This window comes from Pinus tabuliformis, chromosome 5_2 (genome assembly GCF_031772625.1).
Source record: "Pinus tabuliformis cultivar Carrire ecotype Pingquan chromosome 5_2, CPIR1, whole genome shotgun sequence".
Classification (NCBI taxonomy): Eukaryota; Viridiplantae; Streptophyta; class Pinopsida; order Pinales; family Pinaceae; genus Pinus; species Pinus tabuliformis.
In genome coordinates, this window is record NC_142306.1 from 619,945,679 (window position 1) to 619,967,009 (window position 21,331).

The window sequence follows — 21,331 nt, forward strand, 5'->3', positions numbered from 1 at the left end:
CATTAGTCAAACCAAATGGAACAACAACAAACTTATAATGCCCATTCCTGGTCATGAATGCAGTCTTGAAGATATCCTCTTCCTTGATGCGTACTTGATGGTATCCTGATCTCAAGTCGATCTTAGAGAACATTGTTGCTCCCTTCAACTGATCAATCCTCGACAAAGGGTACTTGTTCTTGATTGTTACCTTGTTCAGTTTCCTGTAGTAAATGCACAATCTGAGAGTACCATCTTTCTTCTTCACAAACAACATTGGTGTGCCCCAAGGTGATACACTTGGCCTAATGTATCCCTTGTCCAACATTTCCTTCAGCTACAACTTTAACTCAACCAACTCAGGTGTGGTCATCCTGTAAGGTGATTTTGATGTTGGAGCTACCCATAGAACCAACTCAATAGAAAAGTCTACCTCCCTGTGAGGTGGAAACTCTGTAATGTCCTCAGGAAATACATCCTGAAATTGTTGCAAAATTGGGTACCTACTTAACACATCTGCATCCTCAACCTCCTTACCTTTGTCACTAGAAATGTGTATTACAAACATCACACAACCTTTTCTGCAACTACGCTTAGCTTGCATAGCAGTAACCATCCTCATTGATGTAGGCTTCTTCTTCCCCTACAAAGTCCTCTTTTCCCCACTATCATCCACAAACTCAATGGCCTTGTCGAAGCAATCCACTTTGGTTCTGTGAAGGTATAACCAATCCATAACCAAAATCATACTATATGATAGGAATGACAATACATTCAAATGTGTTGTTGTAGGCATACCATTTAACTCAAATGCACAAGCTCTCACCCAATGGTGAACTCTCTTATTTGTACCCGTAGCTAACTATACCAACCAAGATTTTGCATGCACTTGTTTTCTCAAGCCACACTTATCCACTAGGTCAAGATTAATATAACTATAGTTAGATCCAAGATCAATCAAAATAGAAACAACTTGATCGCAAAGCTTACTGTCCATCTCAATGATTGATTCCTGATGGTCCACCTGCCTGTTGTCCACCGTTGCATATATCCGAGGAATGATATGACCAACATCACCAATTGTATGCGCCTCCTCAGCACTATAGATATGGGTTCTACCACCACTCTAATATTGCGGACAATCTCTCTTATGATGATCCTTACCACATATCCAACATTGCAATGGTTCCCTACCACCGCCTCTAGCTTGCTTCTCTCCACGTCCCTTCTCAGCTGTATTGAATCTCTTGTAAGGAACTAAATTTTCTTTCCCACTTGCATATTTAGGCCTTCCTCTCTTTTTTGGCCATTTTCCTTTAGCTTTCTCATTTATTTTCAATTCACGCTTAGGCTCAACTTTACGCTTTGAATGCTCATAATGATGCTCAACTTTCAGATGGCCTCCTCCAATGATCTAGGCTCATCGAAATCAATTTAGTCTTTGTATGCAACTGGAAATCCACTGATGAATATTTGAACCTTGGCCTTCTCCCCCCTGAGGTAAGGCACATATCTCAACAACTCCAAAAACTTGCTAGTATACTCAGCATCTGTCATAGAACCCATCCACAGCTCATAAAACTCCTTAGCTTTGTCATCATAGTACCTCTCAAACAAGTACTTCTTCTTTAAGAGCCTTTCAAATGCATGCAAAGTCAAATCCTCCTCATGTATACCTTTGACATTCTTCATGTCTTTCCACCAAATATCTGCTTTACCTTTGAGATTGAAAGTGTCTATCTTTGCTTTCATGTTTTTTGAATAACCATACAATCAGAATAATTCCTTCATACTAAGCAACCATGCTTCTGCATCCTGTGATTTCTTCATCTCTCCATTAAAGTTAGGTGGGTTTTCCTTCTTAAACTCATCTGGAAAGTATCCCCTATCACTCCTCATGTAAGGATGATAACGATGATGATCGTGATGTCTATCAGAGCTAGAACTAGAATAGTACCTGTGTCGATCACCTCTCTTATCCAGAGTATCCAACAACCTGCCATCTCTGATCATGTCAGATATATCTGACCTATGTCTACTAGGAGACCTAATGTCGTATTCCTCATTAGTTCGGTCCTCATGTCCATGGCTAATCTGAAGTGGTCCTTGTCGCCGCAAATCTGAAAAACTATGAAGTAGTATCGCATTCACCTCTACTTGTTTCTCTTGTGCCTGCATGATTTTGTCATTGTTTACTTTGTAACTCCTTATTTCTTCCTTCAAGCTTCTCAATGTGCTTACCAAGTCAAAAGAGTTACCTACACCATGCTACCCATCTAATGCATAGGGAGATTCTATGTAGTCTACCACCTTGCTAGCCATCTGATCTCTTTCCTGTAAGGAATACTATGTCAGCTAAACCAATTCACAATAAGCCAACGTACGTTATCATAATTAAGGGAGGATACCTTATCTGAAAGATCATTAAATCAACGTGATACATGTATAACATAATCATAACAACATATAGACATGTATTGAATAAATGTATCAACGCATAAACATCATTCTAGCTAGAGTCCAGTCATCAATGCAAGGCCATATCAACATTGCATGTTATGACCACATGCATGACAGCAACCATTACTCCATTGCACACATTTCCACATGCAACTATCAACATGCATAACCAATGCCTAATCAACTACACATACGTATGAACACATATAGTTGAGCACAAGAAATCAATTCTTGTAATCAACCTACAAGACTGATACATGTAATCAAAACATTCAAGAATGCACTTGACATACAAGGATGTAGTCAAGCGACATATAACCATATGCAACCAGTTATATACTTTCGACAATGCATCCCACAAAATCACATCAAGTTCCACATGACAACCTTACTACAATCATGATCAACATGATGCAATGCAACACACACATGAAATGCAAGAGTAAAAGACACACATGCAACTAACATGCATGCATGACCAACACTTTCACCCAAGGAGAGTGCAACCTCGCTCTGATACTAATCTATAACACTCGCTCCTCCCAGGTCCACCCAAGCAACCAACAAACCAAGGTAAACATGCGATGAGAGAGGCTACTATAAGGCATTCAACTTCCTTGGTGACCTTAAAAAAATGGAACCGACGGAACATATAAAAAAACCCATCCACATCAACAACATAACCCACAGGAGACATGTCATCCACTCAGACATCCTGTCCCTAAGTCCCACTGATGATTTAAGCCTTTTAACCCCTGGTCGCTCTCATGTCATAGGCAATATAGCGACTAGAAGCTAAAGTCTCTCTCACAGGGCTGTGTGCCAACATCCCTGGACTTTTTCCAGTAGACCTGTGCCAGCGTCCCTGAGATTTGAGCCACTTTTCTAGCCCAAAATCTCTGGCTTTGCCCAAAACTTGTTACAACCTCCATAATCCATCAAAGACATAATGACAATATAAACAATTCAAAATTCAACCTCAAGACTAGGGCTGAGCATCCCCATCTAGGACAGACATTCTATCAAACACTTGGCATCAATGCAACCTACAGGTCTAGGATACAAGACAAAGCATAAATGACTAAAAGAACTTATGAAACATAACCAAAAGGATCACCTCCTTCTCCATTGAACTATTATATCATCAATTAGGTCTTGCATCCATTCATTTAACAATTACAAGTAAATACATGAAATAACCATGACATGAACCAGTCATTTAACCATGCTTATAGCCAGCATAAAACCATATAAAAATCAGAGATATGACAACCATTAAATCCACATATAAACAAGTGGAAAATTAAGAGAGCTTAACTTTTATTAATCATAGGAAAATTCGAACAGGTTCAGGACTTCCACGTACCACCCGACTATAGACATGAATTAACCAAATCTTTCTTTCAGCCAGTCACCCCCATGCCATATTCCAAGCATGTGGGATCTTACAGAAAAGCTAATCCAAAAAAACCAAGGGAATATAGAGGTTAAACCACATCCACCTCATCAATGACAACCATGATCACACCAAAACTAGTGCTCCAATCAAAACCTAATCGAACTTGGAATGTCATCCGGAATCCATCACTATCCTTGATGAATTTTTCATCTTTTTTTCTCTCAGGCTTCACTGCAATCCAATCCTGGATCACTAGGATCTAAACCGAGATCAGTCCCTTAGGCTTTACTGCAATCCAAACCTGCATCACTAGGCCCTAAATCAAGACTTCTCCCTCAGGATTTACCGTGTATACTGCCAAAACCAGTCAATGGATTCCTAGGCCTTTGGGAATGAAACTTGAGACCACCTTTGCTCGGATTCCAAAATCCATACAGCAAAACAAAGCTCAAAACCGAGATAAACATCCCTACATACCATGGCATCCGGAAGAAGGCAAGGCTAGGCTGAAAACCGTTGTCATAACCCGACAAAACCATGCCACCAAAAAAAAGAGAACCATACACCAACATGAAAGGCCATGCATGTCCAAACCAGCTAGCAAATCACACATGAAAAAGGTTACCTGCAAGTATTCTTGTTGAAGCTGCTTAATCCCGCTTTCCTTTCCTTGATCCTTGATTTCCTTCCTTTCCCTTTGCTTGTTTTTCCTTCCTTGATCCAAAGCTAGAGTGCTCCAAGAAAACTCTAAGTGACCAAGAGTGAGGGAGAGAGAGAATAATGAAAGAGTTCCAAACTTGAACTGGAAAAAGGTTACCAACTGATCCTCAGAAGCCTTTTTATTAATGAGACCTTTATTTTCTTCATTTTCCATTATTTTCCTTCAATTTCCTCCTCACATGCAACCTGTGACCTTTCACCTCACTTTTCTCCTAATTTCCTTTATTTTCATAAACAAATGTGCCCCAAATGCTTTTTTTCCTTTCAATGCCTTTGCCTTGGCCTTTTCCAATTTCCCTTAATCAAAAAACACATCCATTGGTGACCACTAGGATATATTTGCCCAACATTCAGCTTGGAATAAGTGTCCCTTAACCGTGGTCTTATTTTGCCTTTATTAACTTTTATTACATGAACTTTTCACCAAGGTTGTTACATTATTTAATATAATTAAACACTAGTATAGTTATATAAATTAAATAGTTGGTAAATGTCAATAGACATCAATTCATAATAAGCATCAAAACATTTTTTTTAAGTGAAATTATATTGCTTGAAATATTCATAGTACATGGTTTTTTCTATTTAAAAACTTATCAGTCCCACTCTGCCATACCGAAATCTGGATGTGGAGACTGGTAGAAAATTGTCCCTGAGACTGCCAAAAACCAAACTAGTATCATCATCTAAATAGGAAAAACAGTAATCAATACACCCTACAAAATGATTGCATAGCATATGGTTCAAGACTCCAATGAAGTCATTGTGGCAAGGTCATCCGCCTTCACCCCAAGAGGTTCTTGAAGCTTGAACTCGGACTCAATATGTTTTTCCATGTGAACAAGATGAGTCCCTAGCTTGTTTAAAGTGTCCTACATCTTCCACTGATTCCTATGGATTTTGTTCAAGGATATGATCATGTAATTTCTTTCTTCATGTTTTTCTTAAAGAACACAACCTACCAGTATCTTAAGATGCCAGTGGAGAGTGATTGATTGAAGATATTGGTTCCTTCTTCCCCTGTTTTGACCGTGGTTAGGAAGCTAGTGGGATACCTCATCTAACACATCAACATTAGAATGAGCGAGATGCTCCTTAGTGACCTGAGCTTCCCACTTTCAAATGTCCTTACACGTAATAGGGGGAGTCACTACATGGAAGGCTATAGCATCCTCCTTAGTCTACGCCTTCGTGCATGGCTTACAGGGCTAGCTCGGACCCCCTTCACCTCGACGCCCTCTAGCTCGAAGTCGGGTCATGTGTCCAAAAAACTAGAGAAAGTCAAAATAGAAGAGAAATAACACACACCCATGACCCATAGGTATCCAAGAAATAAGACCTCCTCCTCCATAGGAAAAGCGACCTAGATAGCAAAAAAAGATCAATCTCACTTACCCCACTCAACACCAAAACTACCCAACTATCCACACTATCCAGCAGCCACAAACAGAGGTTCCACAACCACTGAAAGTTCTTCCATAGGTGGTCAGTCCCTCCAATAAATGAAGAGAAACTCAGGACCTGACCAAGAGAAAATTCCCATATACCTAAACAAAACAAGCACATAAGAGAGACAACCAGGCACTTTCTTAACACAACTACTACCTCAAAATTTAACAGGGTTAGAGTGCAACTCAACACATGAACATATAACAAACAAAGTCATAATGAGATAATTACCTGGAATACGAATATCCTACCCAGAAGAAGACCGCAAGACCAAGACCAACCACTACTCCCCTTCGCCACTAAGCCCGGACGAATTCTTAGCAAGTGTTCGATGAACCTCACACCAGGATGTCAATCCCCATACTTGAATGTGACTTCAACAGGAGACCATAAGCCACTTAATACACACTAAGTAAAAAATATGCATAGAATTTGCAGGGAAGAAGGAGGGAAAGGATTCTAGCTCCTTGTTGGCATTGTGCCCAAGTTATCCCAAACATAATATTGCCATACCATTGACTAGAAACAAACAATGTGGAGTTGCACAATATAGCCACTTTCCCTCACCTTCATCAACTCTTTAAAACCTTGAAGCCTTAAATGAATGCTTGCCATCTTAACTGCCTTGAGTAGGGGAGTGTTAACACTCAAGATCTCAAGCATGGGAATAAGCCTCTCCTACATGCAATAGTCTACCCACAAACAATGGCGAGATGGATAACCCTGATCTAGATGTCGCAATGTAATGTGTGGACCACCCCGATTGAGGAATAAGCATCAAAACACTTCATCATACAAGTTTGCTAAAATTGAAAAAAATAGAGTAACTTTATTTAAAATAATAATAATTAATGATAATATATATACACACACACATTTTAAAATTACATGTAACAATATTCTTAACCATGGAGATCCCCATTTTATAGTGAAGATTCTTAATCTATAAATAGGCATTGTTAAAATACCATGGGCCAATACCATGGCTTATCAATACCACATGTCCAAATTACCATAACGCATTTCATATGCCACTTATATGATATTTTTTTAATTAATAAATTTAATTAAAAGGGAAAAAAGGACATCGTAACCATCTTTGATTTGTTTATACTACTAAGAATATTCTATGGAGATTACATACTACCATCCACCTAATAATTATTAATGATTAAATTAAATTTTGGAAACCCAATTCCAAAATAGGCATGCCTTATCGACGTAATAATATATTATTTTTATATTTTAAACATTTAATTTTAAATTTTAAAAATAATATAATATAATTTAACAATAATATAAAAAAGCCTAATATAATATATATCACATAAATTTTGAATTAAAATGTATCGTATAACATAACTAATCTAGATTCATCTTAACTCCCAATGTCTATATATATATATATATTCTTATAATACCAGTTGCAAAACCATGGATTGTAAAGATGGATAAAATGTTTAAGAAACATGATAAGATAGGATATTACAACATTCTATCTTAACTATGGATCTACCAAGTGTCAAATCTCTTTTCACTCTAAAAGAGGTTTGCACCTCAAGAGATTTGATCCCTCTTCGTGCTTGGTAGATATGGAGTTAAGATGATCTGGGTTGTTTTTTTTTTGGTAACGAAAAAAATGTAATTGGGTCACTCTTGTACTCGTGTGGCACGAGGTCGATTCCGACTGCTACCACTATACCTTTGGGGCTTATGACTTGTCCTCCTCTGTAGACTAGGTTACAAGATGGGGATTGAGCTTTGGATCTCTTAGTTTCCATGATTTCATATCACTTCGATCACCAATTGAGATGCCACTAGACTAAGTTGGTTTAATTATTAATTATAAGTATAATTATTAATTTGATTTTTTATTTTTATGTAATTTGACCAAGTCAAAATGTTTTATTAATAATTATAATTATTAATTTCATTTTTATGTAATTTGATCTAGTCAAAATGCTTACATAACATAACAAGGCAGGACATTACAACATCAACATCTCTTCCATACTCCACTGGAGAGTGCCTCTCGACATACTAAAATAACATACGGAAACTACGCAATATGTGACCTAAGTCTGTGATATATTATAAGACTCAATTCACTTTATATATATCATTCGTATATTATTTTATCTTTCTATTACATTATTGTTTGGTCAATTTAGAGTGTCCTAAATTGCTATATTAATTGTCAATCCGGGAGTCGTAAACTGTTGAAGTGTGGCGCACTATATGTGCAAGATAAGCTATTTCTTACTTTTTGTCGTTTTTTATTTTTTATTTTGTTTTGGAGGTTTTTATCTTCGTTTATCTCCTAATGTGAAATGGAAATTCTAAAAGACAAGTATGGATATAAATTTTCAAGGCAATTATGTCCTTTATAATGGTTTCCAAAACTTCAAACTTCAGAAGGTCTTAGAACATGCTAATGATGAAATTAATTCCTAAAAGAAAATGAAAATGTGCCACTGTTCTAATCAAACAAACAGTGAACTATTGATCATGAAACCATTATCCCTGATGTTGCCTAAATACAAAAGAAATGAATTAAGCTACTGTACTCAAAGAAATCCAAAAAAAATTGCAAGTAAAGTAAAGCTAAAATCGAATTACATCAATTCATATTCTGACCCCTCGCCAAATAGTCTCGCTATGGCTTTCAGAAGTAATCATCAACAACTTGAGAAATCTGATATCTAATTGCAGAAAAGTAAACTTAAAATCAAATCACATCAATTCATAGTCTGACCCCTCGCCAGTTAGTCTCGCTATGGCTTTCGGAGGTAATCATCAACAACTTGAGCAATCTGATATCTAATTGCAGAAAAATAAAGCTAATATCAAATTACACACTCATACTTCAATCCCTCGCCATTAGTCTCGCTATGGCTTTCGGAGGTAACTGAAAATGATATGAGCAATTCAATATCTAAGCTAACTAATAAAGCCAATGAACAAAACTGAAATAAACAAAACAGAACTGAAATTAAAAGCTAAGAAAAGTAAGTCAGTAGAAAGACTGATTCCATGTCATTAGTCATTGTGAAAACTATATGAAAATGCTCGGGCTGCCTATTGTAATCTGGAACATACACACTGATCAGCGTTAACAACAATTTAAAGCATGTAAAATTATGAACAAAAATGAAACGTTAGTACCATAGGAAATGCAATATACATAAGTGAATAACTATGGCATAATAAACATAAAGAAACACAGCATGAAACTGTACAACAATAAGAAACAAAACCTCGACGTGTGTAGGGTCCCTCTGCACAACCTCGAGCAACAACTATCAATCAAGAATTATGCTTCAGAAACAGAGTCTGCTCATATATTCAGAACGCAGTCACAATAATGGAACTAGTGTCATGACACAGTGGGCTTTTTAATAGCAAAATTACATTCCAAAAGATTAACTATTATGCGTATAGAAACACATTATTTATAACAAAAGGCTACATAACCTAAAAACTGCGCTGACAAAGGACATGTGAACGACAACGTCCATGGATCTAGCATCATGGTTGCCGAGATGATGCAATCTATTGAAAGCGGCTTGTTGGATTTACATCGTGGGCAACCTACAGGTGTCAGCGTGCCTCCAGAAATCTAGAAACGGCCACGAAAATCTTTCACGTGCTTGGAAACAGAGTCCTGTTGCCGTAGGACTCTTCTGTTTGACCACCGCTTGACCACCGTTGACCATGGCCTCCTCTGATGAATTTGACTGAGCCAATAGGACTTAGTCCATGTCCACGTCATTTTCAACTTGCCCATGTGGCTCGATTTTCCTGAAGACACCTGCAATATAGACTTTAACAAAAACGGTTGCAGAAAGTTGAAGCAGCTGCGGAAAGTGACAGGATTCCGCAGCTCAATGAGCAAAAATCTAATTCAAACAGCAGACACAAAACATAGTTAAAAACCACTTTAAGTGCTCTTTTATGATTAATATGCAATGATGTTGATAGCTTAGGAGGTCCAGGTAAATGGAAAAAGTCTAGGAAGGTGTATAGGAAAGATGCAAGTTCAGGGCTCAACAATTATTCTTTTTTATTAGTATTGTTAAGTCATATTATAGTATTACCTTGATGGGGGTGCATGCCTGGGAGGACGGTTGGATCGTCGATCACTCCCGTGTGGAGACATGACTTGAAGCTTAATGCAAGGTGGTGGGAGGGAAGGTGAGCCGCCCCCACGTATTGTTTCATTAACTATGCAAGTGTGTGATAGTCGAGCCCCTCTGGGATGGTGGCGGTATAGCGAGATGGGTATAAGAGATTGGGAAGAAGTCAGGCCAGAACATTCGGAGGTGAAATCGTTGTGGAAAACAAGTTTTGTGTCTCCTTTTGTATACCAGTGGGAGTTTCAAAAGAAAGTTGGTGCATGCTAGCTATGGCGTAGATAGGAATCTGGAGGACTCTGACGGTCTAGGCGAACCTAGACTCGAAGGTGGTGGGGTCCTTTTGGTAAGTTTGCTCGTCTTAGCTTTTTGTGTTCATAATGCGTTCAACCATCTGGATTCTCTATATATTGGTTTTTGAACAAGGCTGGGGTGGTGTGGGTGTCGAACCAGTTTGATCAAGATTAAGTGCTATTCTAGTGGACTATGCATGGGGTTCTTTGGGGATATTACCAGTGTTTAGGTTCAATATTCACATTTGCATACTAGGTTTTGGCTTGTTCGATGTTCTAGAGAATTGTCTCTTTGTTGCTTTACTTTTAAGTTTGGAAGGTTATTGTGTTAGTGTTTGGAGTGCCTAATGAACTCTCGCATACTGAGGAGCTCTTTCTCTTGGTCGCAGTAAAGAAACATCACCCCAGGTTTGTCAGTTCTCTGATCTGGCTTGGGATCTCTGGTAGTGGGGGAAATATTGTTTGTGGTGGAAGTTGTGGAGGTTGGGTGTCTGGTGCATGGATGCACAATGACTTAATAGGAGTTGGTGGAGTGAAATTTGGTTAAGGAGGATAAATTGTGAATTTAAAAGTGAGTGGCGGTTCGTGAAAGGAAATCGCCATGTTACTTCTCTTGGCATGGCTACAGGTCATTTGGTTGAAGGGTCAGTGCACTCCCTAGGAGGTTTGGTGTGGTTCTGAGGCGGTTGGAGTTTAATTGTTTGTATTTGTGTATATTGGTTCCCTGGTGGTGCTTGTGAGGATGGAGCAAAGATGAAGTTGGCTCTGAGGTCCTCGCATCAAGACAAAGCCTCCCATGCTCCGCCTAACTGTGAGGGAAATGTTCGAAGTGGGGGTGTGAAGGTTAGTCATGGTTGTGGAGGAGGTAGACAGTTTTGCGAGGGTCATGGTCGTGGCAGTGGAATGACCCATCGTAACGGTAGGGGTTGCAGCAAGAGCCCTACTGGGCGTGGGCATGGGCATGGGGGTCCTCTCGTCATGCGGCCTCTTATAGTATATCAATGCATTATGTTCAGGAAATGTTGGAAGCTCAAGACAAGACTCACCGGGAAGAACATGAGGCTATGATGGCAACACTCTTGTAGTTGCAATACTTCCAATGCGACATTCGTGAGTGTGTGGTTGTGGTATGGCATGGATAGAATATGCTACAGGAAAAACTGGATAAGTTAGAAGCATGGTTGAATCATCTGGAGAAGCATGTAGATTGATCGTATCACCCTCCTCGCCCCAGGGACAAGGCCTGATAATCTAGCGTCCATCACTTCCGACGACTAGCCATAGTGACTAGGGTGTTATATATTTTGCAGGTTTTTTTGGTGTCTTTGGCCTTCTTTGAGACAATTCCAATTCCCTGGAGCATAGTGAGACAATTCCAGGGACAATTCTCTTTATGAATTGTCTCTTTATTATTCTTTGTAATGATCAGTTATCAATGGTAAACAAACCCAGTGGGGGTGAGACCACTAGTTTTTTTTGGTGTTGTATGTAAAACATTTTGGCAATTAATTGAAATTATAATTCAATTTATTTTAATATTAAATTATTATTTTTAATTATGAATTAAATTATATGTAATATGAATTAAGGATAAGTCACATTTGATGGCTCAAAATATTGACAAGAAAAGCTTCAATGTGAGTATCCCGGAAATGCAAGATCAAAATTTCTCTTCTCAAAAAAACCTCGAATTTCAAATATAATATATTATATATTAGATTTTTATATAGTATTTTTATTATATATTCTTATATGGTTTTGATTTTAATTTAGATGATAATTAATAATATATAATGTAAATAAAATATATAAATTATTATTTATATTTTATTTCAAAGTTTTAGTTGGTTAAGGATAAACGACAATTCATTAGTTCTCCAAGTATAATAATTTTTGTTTTTATACTTAAAGTCAAACATTTTACATGATTTTTCAATCCAACTTAATTATAGACTTTGTAAATTTTCAATTTAATTTAACTATAGTTAGATAGGTTGTAGTGCAAAAAAATGAGATATCAGTATACCTCCTCATAAAATGACTTATTCAATATTTCACTGTATTTCTAACTAGTAACTTGCAATCTTATTTTAAATCTCAAAATATTAATTACTTATGTTTAATTAAGTTAATCTTTAACTAATGATTTAATGCATTAAATTTATATAATTAATTTAATTTTTTTAATAATAATAATAAATACATTTAATTGACAATTATAAATATATTTAATCATATTATGCTTTATTATTATTATTATTAATAAATTATATGATATATTTTTTAATTATAAATTAATTTATGTATAATATGAATTAAGAATGAGCCATACTAGATGACTCCAAACATTCACAAGAAAAATTTAAATGTAAATATTTAAAAAATGTAAGATCAAAATTTTTCGTCTCATACAATCTTCCAATCTCAAATATAATATATTATGTATTAGATGTAAATATTTAAAAAATGTAAGATCAAAATTTTTCGTCTCATACAATCTTCCAATCTCAAATATAATATATTATGTATTAGATTTTTATATAGTATTTTCATTATATTATTATGTGATTTTAATTTTAATTTAGATTGTAATTAATAATATATAATGTAAATAAGAAGTTATGAACTATTATTTATATTTTATTTTAAAGTTATAGTTGTTTAAGGACAAAGAATAATTCATTAGTTCTTGAAGTATATACAGTTTGAGTGAGTTTAATGGTTAAGAGCATGTGTTTTCTCTTAAGGGATTATAAGTTCAAACCTAGAGGGGGTAGAGTATGTATGCCTTCATAGACTTTTAGTAGACAAACCCTTCCGTGGATCCCTTGTCCCACAAACAAGGGGGTCTCATAGTGGACCTAATGGTTAAGAGCATGTGTTTCTTCCTAAGAGATCACAAGGGGGTAGAGTATGTACGCCTTCGTAGACTTTTAGCAGTAGAGTATGTATGGGGGTCTCACAGTAGACCTAATGGTTAAGAGCATGTGTTTCCTCCGAAGAGATCACACGGGGGTAGAGTATGTATGCCTTCGTAGACTTTTAGCAGTCAAATCATTGCGCAGAGATGGGTCCCTTGTCCCACAAACAAAGGGGGATGGGAGATGGGTCCCTTGTTCCACAAAAAAGGGAGATGAGTCCCTTGTCCCACAAACAAAGAAGTCTCATACACCAATTTAGTGTATGACTTGGTCATAACCTTAAAAATAGATAATAATAATAATATATTTTTCCTTCTATATAAGTCAAATATTTTCTTTACTTCTATTAAAAAAAATTAATTAATTTTAATTGTACATGATTTTTCAATCCAACTTAACTATAGAATTTATAAATTTTCAATTTAATTTAACTATAGTTACATAGATGGTAGTGAAAAAAATAAGTTATCGCTATATCTCGTCGTAAAATAACTAATTCAATATTTTATTATATTTTTAATCACTAATTTATAATATTTTATTATTATGTTCTAAGAAACTGATTTTACACTTTTTATGTTTAATTATATTTAATTAAATCCAACTTTAATGGATGATTTAATGCATTACACTCATATAATTAAACTAATTTAATAATAATACCAATAAATACATTTAATTAATAATTTACCCAGATGCGACTAACAATCAAATCCGCAATGTACCATCATAAAATTTATAACATGCAGTCCATTCATGGAGTCACTCCAAACACTTACACTTTAGTTGATCGTTGATGGGTGTTTTTCGTTCACCTGAGATGAGTAAATACTTTTTTGTTCACCTTAGATGAGTAAATACTTCATGCTTAATCTTTTTATTCACTGTAACTAAGTAAATACCTCAATCTTTCAATTGACCATCGATGGCAAAAGCCTTACTAAATCTATTGACTACTTACGGGGTAGATTTTAGCAAGCTCCGCAAAATCCCGGAGAAACTGAATTCTCATTACTAATTATGGGGTAGATTTTAGCTAGCTATCCAATAAATTTAGGAGAATTTGCATTAGACATTAAAGAGAATTATTTTTATTTTTTTTCAGGTCGAAAAAGCTATATTGCATTTATATCAGAAATATAAACAAGAACATTATATCAGTTCAGTTGTTCTTCATATACATGATATAAAAACATACGAAAGATCTATCACCAAGGCTCAGACCAAAACTGAAAGACGGAATTGTTCCACATATATGAGCCTATAATAGGATCGGCATAAACCAAAAAAGCTCCCAATAAGATTGAACAGCATCTGAACAGGACTGCCTAATGAAACCAAAAATTTACAGACAATAAAGGACTGAAACTATAGAGGACTCGCAGTCCATAGCAAATCGAAGGCAGCAAAAAGAAACGGATCCTGGTATACTGCTTCCGGCAGCAGGAGTATGTAAACACTCATGAAGAACCTGCGATCACTGGAAAAGCAAAGCTTCAGCGACCAGAGAGAAATATCAGAGCTTACTAGAAAACAAAACCAGAGAAAGATGAAAGAGCCAGAGTCAAGAGAAGGTTAGAAATCAGGAGGGAGGAAGTCCTGAATGGATATAATATTGCCCTCAAAAGAAACCTGCAAGAACCATAAACCTGGAGCCATCCGGAGCCCTTTTTTGGATAAATCATCTGCGGCTTGGTTAAGATCCCTCTTGATGTGACGAATGGACACACCCTTAGATCTGTTCCATAAAAAATTAATCCTATCAATCCATCCAGAGAGCTGCGGTTTCCTTATGATGTTCTTACCACGAAGACCATCAACCAAGACCTTAGAATCACCAAAAATGGAAACATCCTGGAGATTGACAAAAAGACAAAAATGAAGAAGGCCAGCAAGGGCCATCGCTTCCGCCTTACTGTTAGAACCACTCCCTCCATTCCAAAAAAGATGATAATGGCAATTTTCATTTACCACAATAAAAACCCCACAGCCACATTGGCCATCCTGTTCAGCCCCATCGAAGAAGGCTCTCGGCATAGCAGACAGGTCCTGCTGACTCACACTTTCTTTCTGATCTGGATCCTTGGATATGCTTTGCGGGATCGATTCAAATATAGAAGAGATGGTGGAGATAATTTCCATGAGATGGGAGACCTTACCATTGAAGACAACCTTATTGCGCCATTTCCATATACACCATACCGTAATGATGAAGATTGATCTCCATGATTTCTTTTGAAGGCTGCACCATAAAAAAGCATCAGAAATAGAAGAATGAGACATGTGCTGTACACCATGGGTATTCTCCAGATTCCACCACAGAAGACGAGTCTTCTTGCAATCAAAGAAAAGGTGGAAGTTGGTTTCTTCTTCAGCCCAACAGATGGAGCATACACCCGGACCCTGCCAACCGCGTTTTCTTAAGTTATCCCAAGAGAGGTTCCTATTGTGAAAAGCCAGCCAAGAGAACAGGATCATTTTTGAGGGGCATCCTGTTTTCCAGAGAATGGGCGGAAAGGAGGGTTTGAGGAGAGAAGGTAGTTTGCTAATCAGATCTTTGTAAACATCCTTTACTTGGACAGCATATAAAACCTTTGAACTTCTCCAAATGAGATCATCATGTTCCTTTGAACGAAAAATTCCACAGTTCCTGAGTTGGATTTTGATTTGGTCCCACTGCAAAGCTATGTCTAAAGGCATCCCCATACATTCAGCTTCCTTCCATAGGGGAATCAGGCCATTCCATCCAGCAATAAGACTCTCCCAGTAAAATATACCTTTCCTGTGGAGAAAGTCTAGAAGAGAATTCTGAATCTCAATCACTTCAGCACCACCCATAAAACAGTCTTTTCCAATGAGAATATTTTTACCTGTTTGGAAATGCCAGAATAAATTTTCCAGAAAAAATTTGCCAATTTTCCGAAGGCTTTGCCAAATAGGAGATCCCCTAGAAGAGCCTAATTGCTCCTTTCTGAGCCAATATGCCAACTTCTTCCTTCTTAGATATTTGAAACGAATAATGTTACTCCACGGACCATCCTCGAAAATGCCTCTCCATAGAGTCCTGCATAGTAAAGCTCTGGCAAAAGATTTCAATTCTAAAAGCCCCCAGCCTCCGCATTTCTTTGGTTTGGAAATACTGGCTAGAGATGCGAGATGGTATTTTTTTCCCCACTTGATCTCCCCATATGAAGTTCGCCGTGAGCTTATTCATTGCCGTAATTATGCTTGCTGGGATGGCAAATAAATGAGCCCAATATACCATCAACTGATTTAAAACCGACTGGGCGAGGATCACTCTGCCCCCGAGAGAGAGATATCTATACTGCCATACGGAAATCTTCTTGTAAAATTTGTCTAAAATCCATCCCCAGTCTGCCTTTTTATAACCTGCGGCTTTTAGCTGAAAGCCCAAATATTTCAACCCTAGCCTGATAGGATGGGCTTTGATTCCAAACAGCTCCGTCAGCCAATCAATCACATCCTGGCTCGATTCATTATGAAAAAAGACAGACTTTTCAAAATTGATATGAAGGCCTGTTGCTTTTTGAAAATTATCCAAGATCTCGAAGTAGCATGACCATGTAATCTTGCATAACATTCCAAACATTATGATATCATCAACAAACAGATTATGGGATATCGAGATTCCCCTACAAATTTTAAGCGGAGAAACTCTGGATTCTTCAACGGCTTTATTTATATGAAGACTAAGAGTATTCATTGTCAGGATAAATAAAAGAGGCGATAAGGGGCATCCTTGCCGGAGACCTCTGGAGGCAGAAAAGAAAGGGGAAGGAATTCCATTTATGATCACCGAGAAATTCACCATCTCAACACACGCCATTATCCAGTTTGTCATACCAGTATTTAGGCCAATCTTTACCAATAAGCACCTTAGGAATCCCCAATCGAGGCAGTCGTATGCCTTTTGGAGATCAATCTTAAGGATGACTGCATTCCTTTTCCTTTTCTGAATAGTAAATAATCCTTCCTGGGTACTTGCCACGGCATCCTGTATGTTCCTCCCTTTCAGAAATGCATGCTGCTCTGATGAAATATGCTTTGATAAAGAACCTTTAATCCTTTCTGCGATTATTTTCGCAATGATTTTATAAGTAATATTGCATAGAGAGATCGGCCGGAAATCCATAAAAGACTCAGCTTCATCATTCTTTGGGATAAGGGCAATATTGGTGGAAGCAACCTTTGTATTTATACTGCCCGCTATTCTTGAGCCCTCTACCATTTTTAACAAATCCCCTTTGAAAAGGTCAAAGAAGTGAGTAAAAAACTCAATTGTCCAGCCATCCGGCCCTGGACATTTATCAGATTTAAATGACTTCATAACCCCAAGCAGCTCTTCCTCAGAGATTTTTTGAAAAATTCTATCATTTGTTTCCTCATCAAACATCTTTGGGAAAATTTCCTTCAAATCTTTGATATTGCTTGCCAAAAAATCTTACTGCCTCGTTTGATATATCTTGCTGGGAATAAATGAGCTGACCATTTCCATCTCTTATCTTCCATATGGAGTTTTTTTCACGTCTGGCATTTGCGAAATTGTGAAAGAACTTTGTATTTTTATCCCCTTCTTTAATCCAAGTCGCTCTGCTTTTTAGCCGCCAATAGGATTCCTCTTGTTCCAAAATTTTAATTTTCTTTTTTTGCAGCTCCTTTATGAGGCATCTCGACTCCAGTGATAAACTATGAGAGGCAATAGCCTCCGATGCCATATCTAAAGCTCTTTGAATACTTCTTAGTTCTTTCCTGTTTGCTTGTCTTTTCTCATATTGCCATTTTTTCACCACCTTCCGCATATAATCCATTTTGTCCTTAAAAGTCATCAAGAGCGTGGACGGATTATTATTTGCCAGCTCAATCCATGATTTTTTAATGATATCATTAAATCCCGGATCCTCCAGATAAGAGCTGTTAAACTTGAATGAGTATCCTTTCCTGAAACTTTTTCCTTCCAGCCTAACATGATTGGCCTATGATCTGAAATGAAAATGTTTTCTATTGATGAGAATGGCATACCCATACAATCAATCATACTAGCGTGAATAAGGAACCTGTCCAGCCTTTTTGCAACATAAGCTTCATCAATTCTGCCATTTTCCCAAGTCGGGATCATTCGAGGAGGAAGGACGTCCACTAAATTCCTCTTGAGAAATTCATTTTTCAACCTTTCAGCAAGAGGATCCTTTTTTCTTTTGCTGCCCCATATCTCGTCCATGCTTAAAGTGAGGTTTAAATCTCCTGCAATCAATAAATTTTCCACATCAAAAATTTCGGAATCCAAAATTTTCTCCCAGAATAGCATTCTGTCCCTGTAGGGTGCATATATATTGAGAATATTAATGGGAAAATTATGTCCTCTCATTTTTGCAGAAATTAAAATTCCTGCCAGACATCTATAAGTTTTCGCCTTGATCCAAGATGGGTCCCAAAGGACTGCTAGCCCTCCCGAGAGCCCCATCGCTTCAGTGGCAGAGATGTGCCATGAAGGATACATCTTCCTGAAGTAAGAAACCGCAGCAGAGGCATCATGCATTGTCTCCTGTATTAGAATTATTTTGGGACTTACAGAATGAAAAAAAAAATTTAAGGCCAAAAACTTGGGATCTGTCCCCAAGCCTCTTATATTCATGGAGATTGAAAAATTCATATTGGAGAGTTCTCGGCCTTGCATGCTCTAAGAGGCCTGTCTTCAGTCATGTCTATGATTGGGACTTCAACCAGAGATAAATTGCGGATCCCCCTGCCCTCCCCTCTCCCCCTGAAATGCCTGCTTCCCCCTTTTGTTTTCCTTCTCACTGTTATATTTCTGGCCGACTTCGGACTGATTTGAGGGGACGGTTGAGAATGGGGCTTGTGAATTGTAAGCTCCCTGAGCTGAAGCGATTTTTTGTTCAGCAGGAAATCCAGATCACTGCCTACCGAATTCGAAGGCGATGAATTAGGCGAGTTAACAGGTGTAGGCGAAACCATAATTTCTTTTCCTCTATCTGATGACAGATTTTTGTTATTCTGAGAAGGAGTAGAGGATGGATTGAACAGATTTTCATTAATGGTTTCATAGAGAGGATGCGGAGTCGGACGCGGGCAGGGGATCTCGTGGTCCGAAGCAGGCTCCAAAGGGGGCATAGACGGAGATATAGGCTCCGGAATGTATGGATTAACAGGAATGTCGTGGTCCGAGACAGGCTCCATGGATGGGATCGGATCTTTCGGATGAGATGAGAGTCGACGGTCATTCTCAGCGATATCCGGATGGTCATCAAAATCTGTGAGAGACCTATTCTTTGCAGATGACGAAATCTCAGATTCCCCGTCAGGGGATGAGATTTTGAAGGGCTTTGCAACATACCTATTAAGACTGTGCTGTTTCCGGTTGATTGATAGGCGTCTTGGACAATTCTTAATTAGATGCCCAGTGCGATGGCAAACTGAACATCTAAAGGGAATCCCCCAGAAATCGAGCCTTTGCCTGATTTTTGAGTCCCTCCATTGAATGTCTATGTGAGCCGGAAAACCCCCTCTGAAAGGTTTATCTATCAGTATCCATGCTACCCGTTTGTCTTTTTCACCTAACACCCAAGGATCCACATATACGCATCTTCCGATTGCATTACCAATTTCTGCTAGCGTTTCCTTTGACCACAATTCTAATGGTAATCCGGGTAGCTTGACCCAAATTAAGTTATTAGATGGAATGTTTTTCAATGGATTATAGCCCATGTACCATCTGTGTAAGGCCAAGAAACTTCTTTTATAAACCCATTGATGATTTAGGATGATTTCCAGATCAACTGAGTTTAGAAAGTGGAAGCAATACCATTCTTTTAATAACCTGGAAATAATCGGAACATATCCAATTAAAGGCTTCCATTGCTGCTCAAGCCAGCATCTCATTTTCGCATCGTCTAATTCCGGGAAATGCCATCTCCCAACTAAAGCCTTAGTTTGAAGACTCTCAATGCGTTCTGACAGATGACTACTGTTAATACTGATGGCAGCGGGAGGGGGAATAGTCTTGACAGGTTTGATATTTCCCTTGTGACGGATCTCTTGCCATGACTTTTGGGATATATCCTTTCCGAGCTGGCTGTTAGGAATATGACATTTTTCATTTAACAGACCTTTTCTCTCATTTTGAGGGACCGAGGGATGAATGAGCATCTCCTCCAGCGTGGATTGCCACTCGTTATCCCCTTTGGCGGATTTATGAGCCGATTCCGCCTGTATCGCTGCTTGTATCATCGCCTCGAGATCAAATTTAAGAATGGTAAAAAATTGTTTTTTTTTTGCGTCTAGTTTTAATGGGTAAAAAATTGTTTTGCTCGTCTTAGGCACATAAACATTGTCATATATGTAATGTATTAAACAAATTATCTCTTAGAATAGGTTATTACTATAATTTACCACATTAATTTATACACATAGACATTGACATATTGGAAAAAATAAAAAATAAAAATAAAATCTCTCCTCTAATGGATTATTACTAGAATTTACCACATTCACTCAAGTAAACTTACCAACATTTACTAACTCTAAAATTTATTAACTCATAGATAGATAGGAGTAAAATTATAAAGATTGCAACGTTATCACATTACTTCCCACCAAAATTTATGCACTTCTTTGCACAAATTTAGGTAGGAGGACTTGAAATTAATTTTTCCACTTTAGAAATCAAATTTACTCCCAACAAGCTCTTGTAAACTTGCATTACCATAATAATATGAATAAATGTACCATGATCTCCCTTGATAATAAACAAGTTCCTACCAAAATTACTATGCCTTGATTAATTATATTAACCCTTGGTATATGGACTTACAATTATTTGGGTCTTATTGAGATTTATGGAAAGTGAAGCTTACTCCTTATACCAGCTCAATAGTTTAGGATATATTAGACCCAAACCTTACCCTTGTAACTATGGAAATAGGGGAGGCATCAGGTGAA

The 21,331-nt window shown here is 37.5% G+C and overlaps 2 protein-coding genes across 2 annotated transcripts; both read right to left on the reverse strand.

The window, feature by feature from the left end:
* Positions 1 to 14,722: 14,722 nt before the first annotated feature.
* On the reverse strand, positions 14,723 to 16,192 carry LOC149160563 (uncharacterized). The gene is made up of 2 exons (XM_089434640.1): positions 15,004 to 16,192; positions 14,723 to 14,880 (listed from the first exon to the last, which is right to left on the reverse strand). Exons 1-2 carry the CDS (start codon positions 16,190 to 16,192, stop codon positions 14,723 to 14,725), a joined length of 1,347 nt encoding a protein of 448 aa, XP_089290766.1.
* Positions 16,193 to 17,760: 1,568 nt separating this feature from the next.
* LOC149160564 (uncharacterized) lies at positions 17,761 to 18,911 on the reverse strand. The gene is made up of 2 exons (XM_089434641.1): positions 18,430 to 18,911; positions 17,761 to 18,286 (listed from the first exon to the last, which is right to left on the reverse strand). The coding sequence occupies exons 1-2, from the start codon at positions 18,909 to 18,911 to the stop codon at positions 17,761 to 17,763; spliced, it is 1,008 nt and encodes a 335-aa protein (XP_089290767.1).
* Positions 18,912 to 21,331: the final 2,420 nt, after the last annotated feature.

What these genes read in the sequence shown, in the direction of transcription:
- LOC149160563 (XM_089434640.1), bottom strand. Translation starts at nt 16,192, where the DNA reads ATGGGTGGTGCTGAAGTGATTGAGATTCAGAATTCTCTTCTAGACTTT. An exon ending in AGGGCTCCGGATGGCTCCAG is followed by an intron (nt 14,881 to 15,003) that starts GTTTATGGTTCT and finishes TTTGTTTTCTAG; the next exon opens with TAAGCTCTGATATTTCTCTC.
- LOC149160564 (XM_089434641.1), bottom strand. Translation starts at nt 18,911, where the DNA reads ATGCATGATGCCTCTGCTGCGGTTTCTTACTTCAGGAAGATGTATCCT. An exon ending in GTTGCAAAAAGGCTGGACAG is followed by an intron (nt 18,287 to 18,429) that starts GTTCCTTATTCA and finishes CAAGTTTAACAG; the next exon opens with CTCTTATCTGGAGGATCCGG.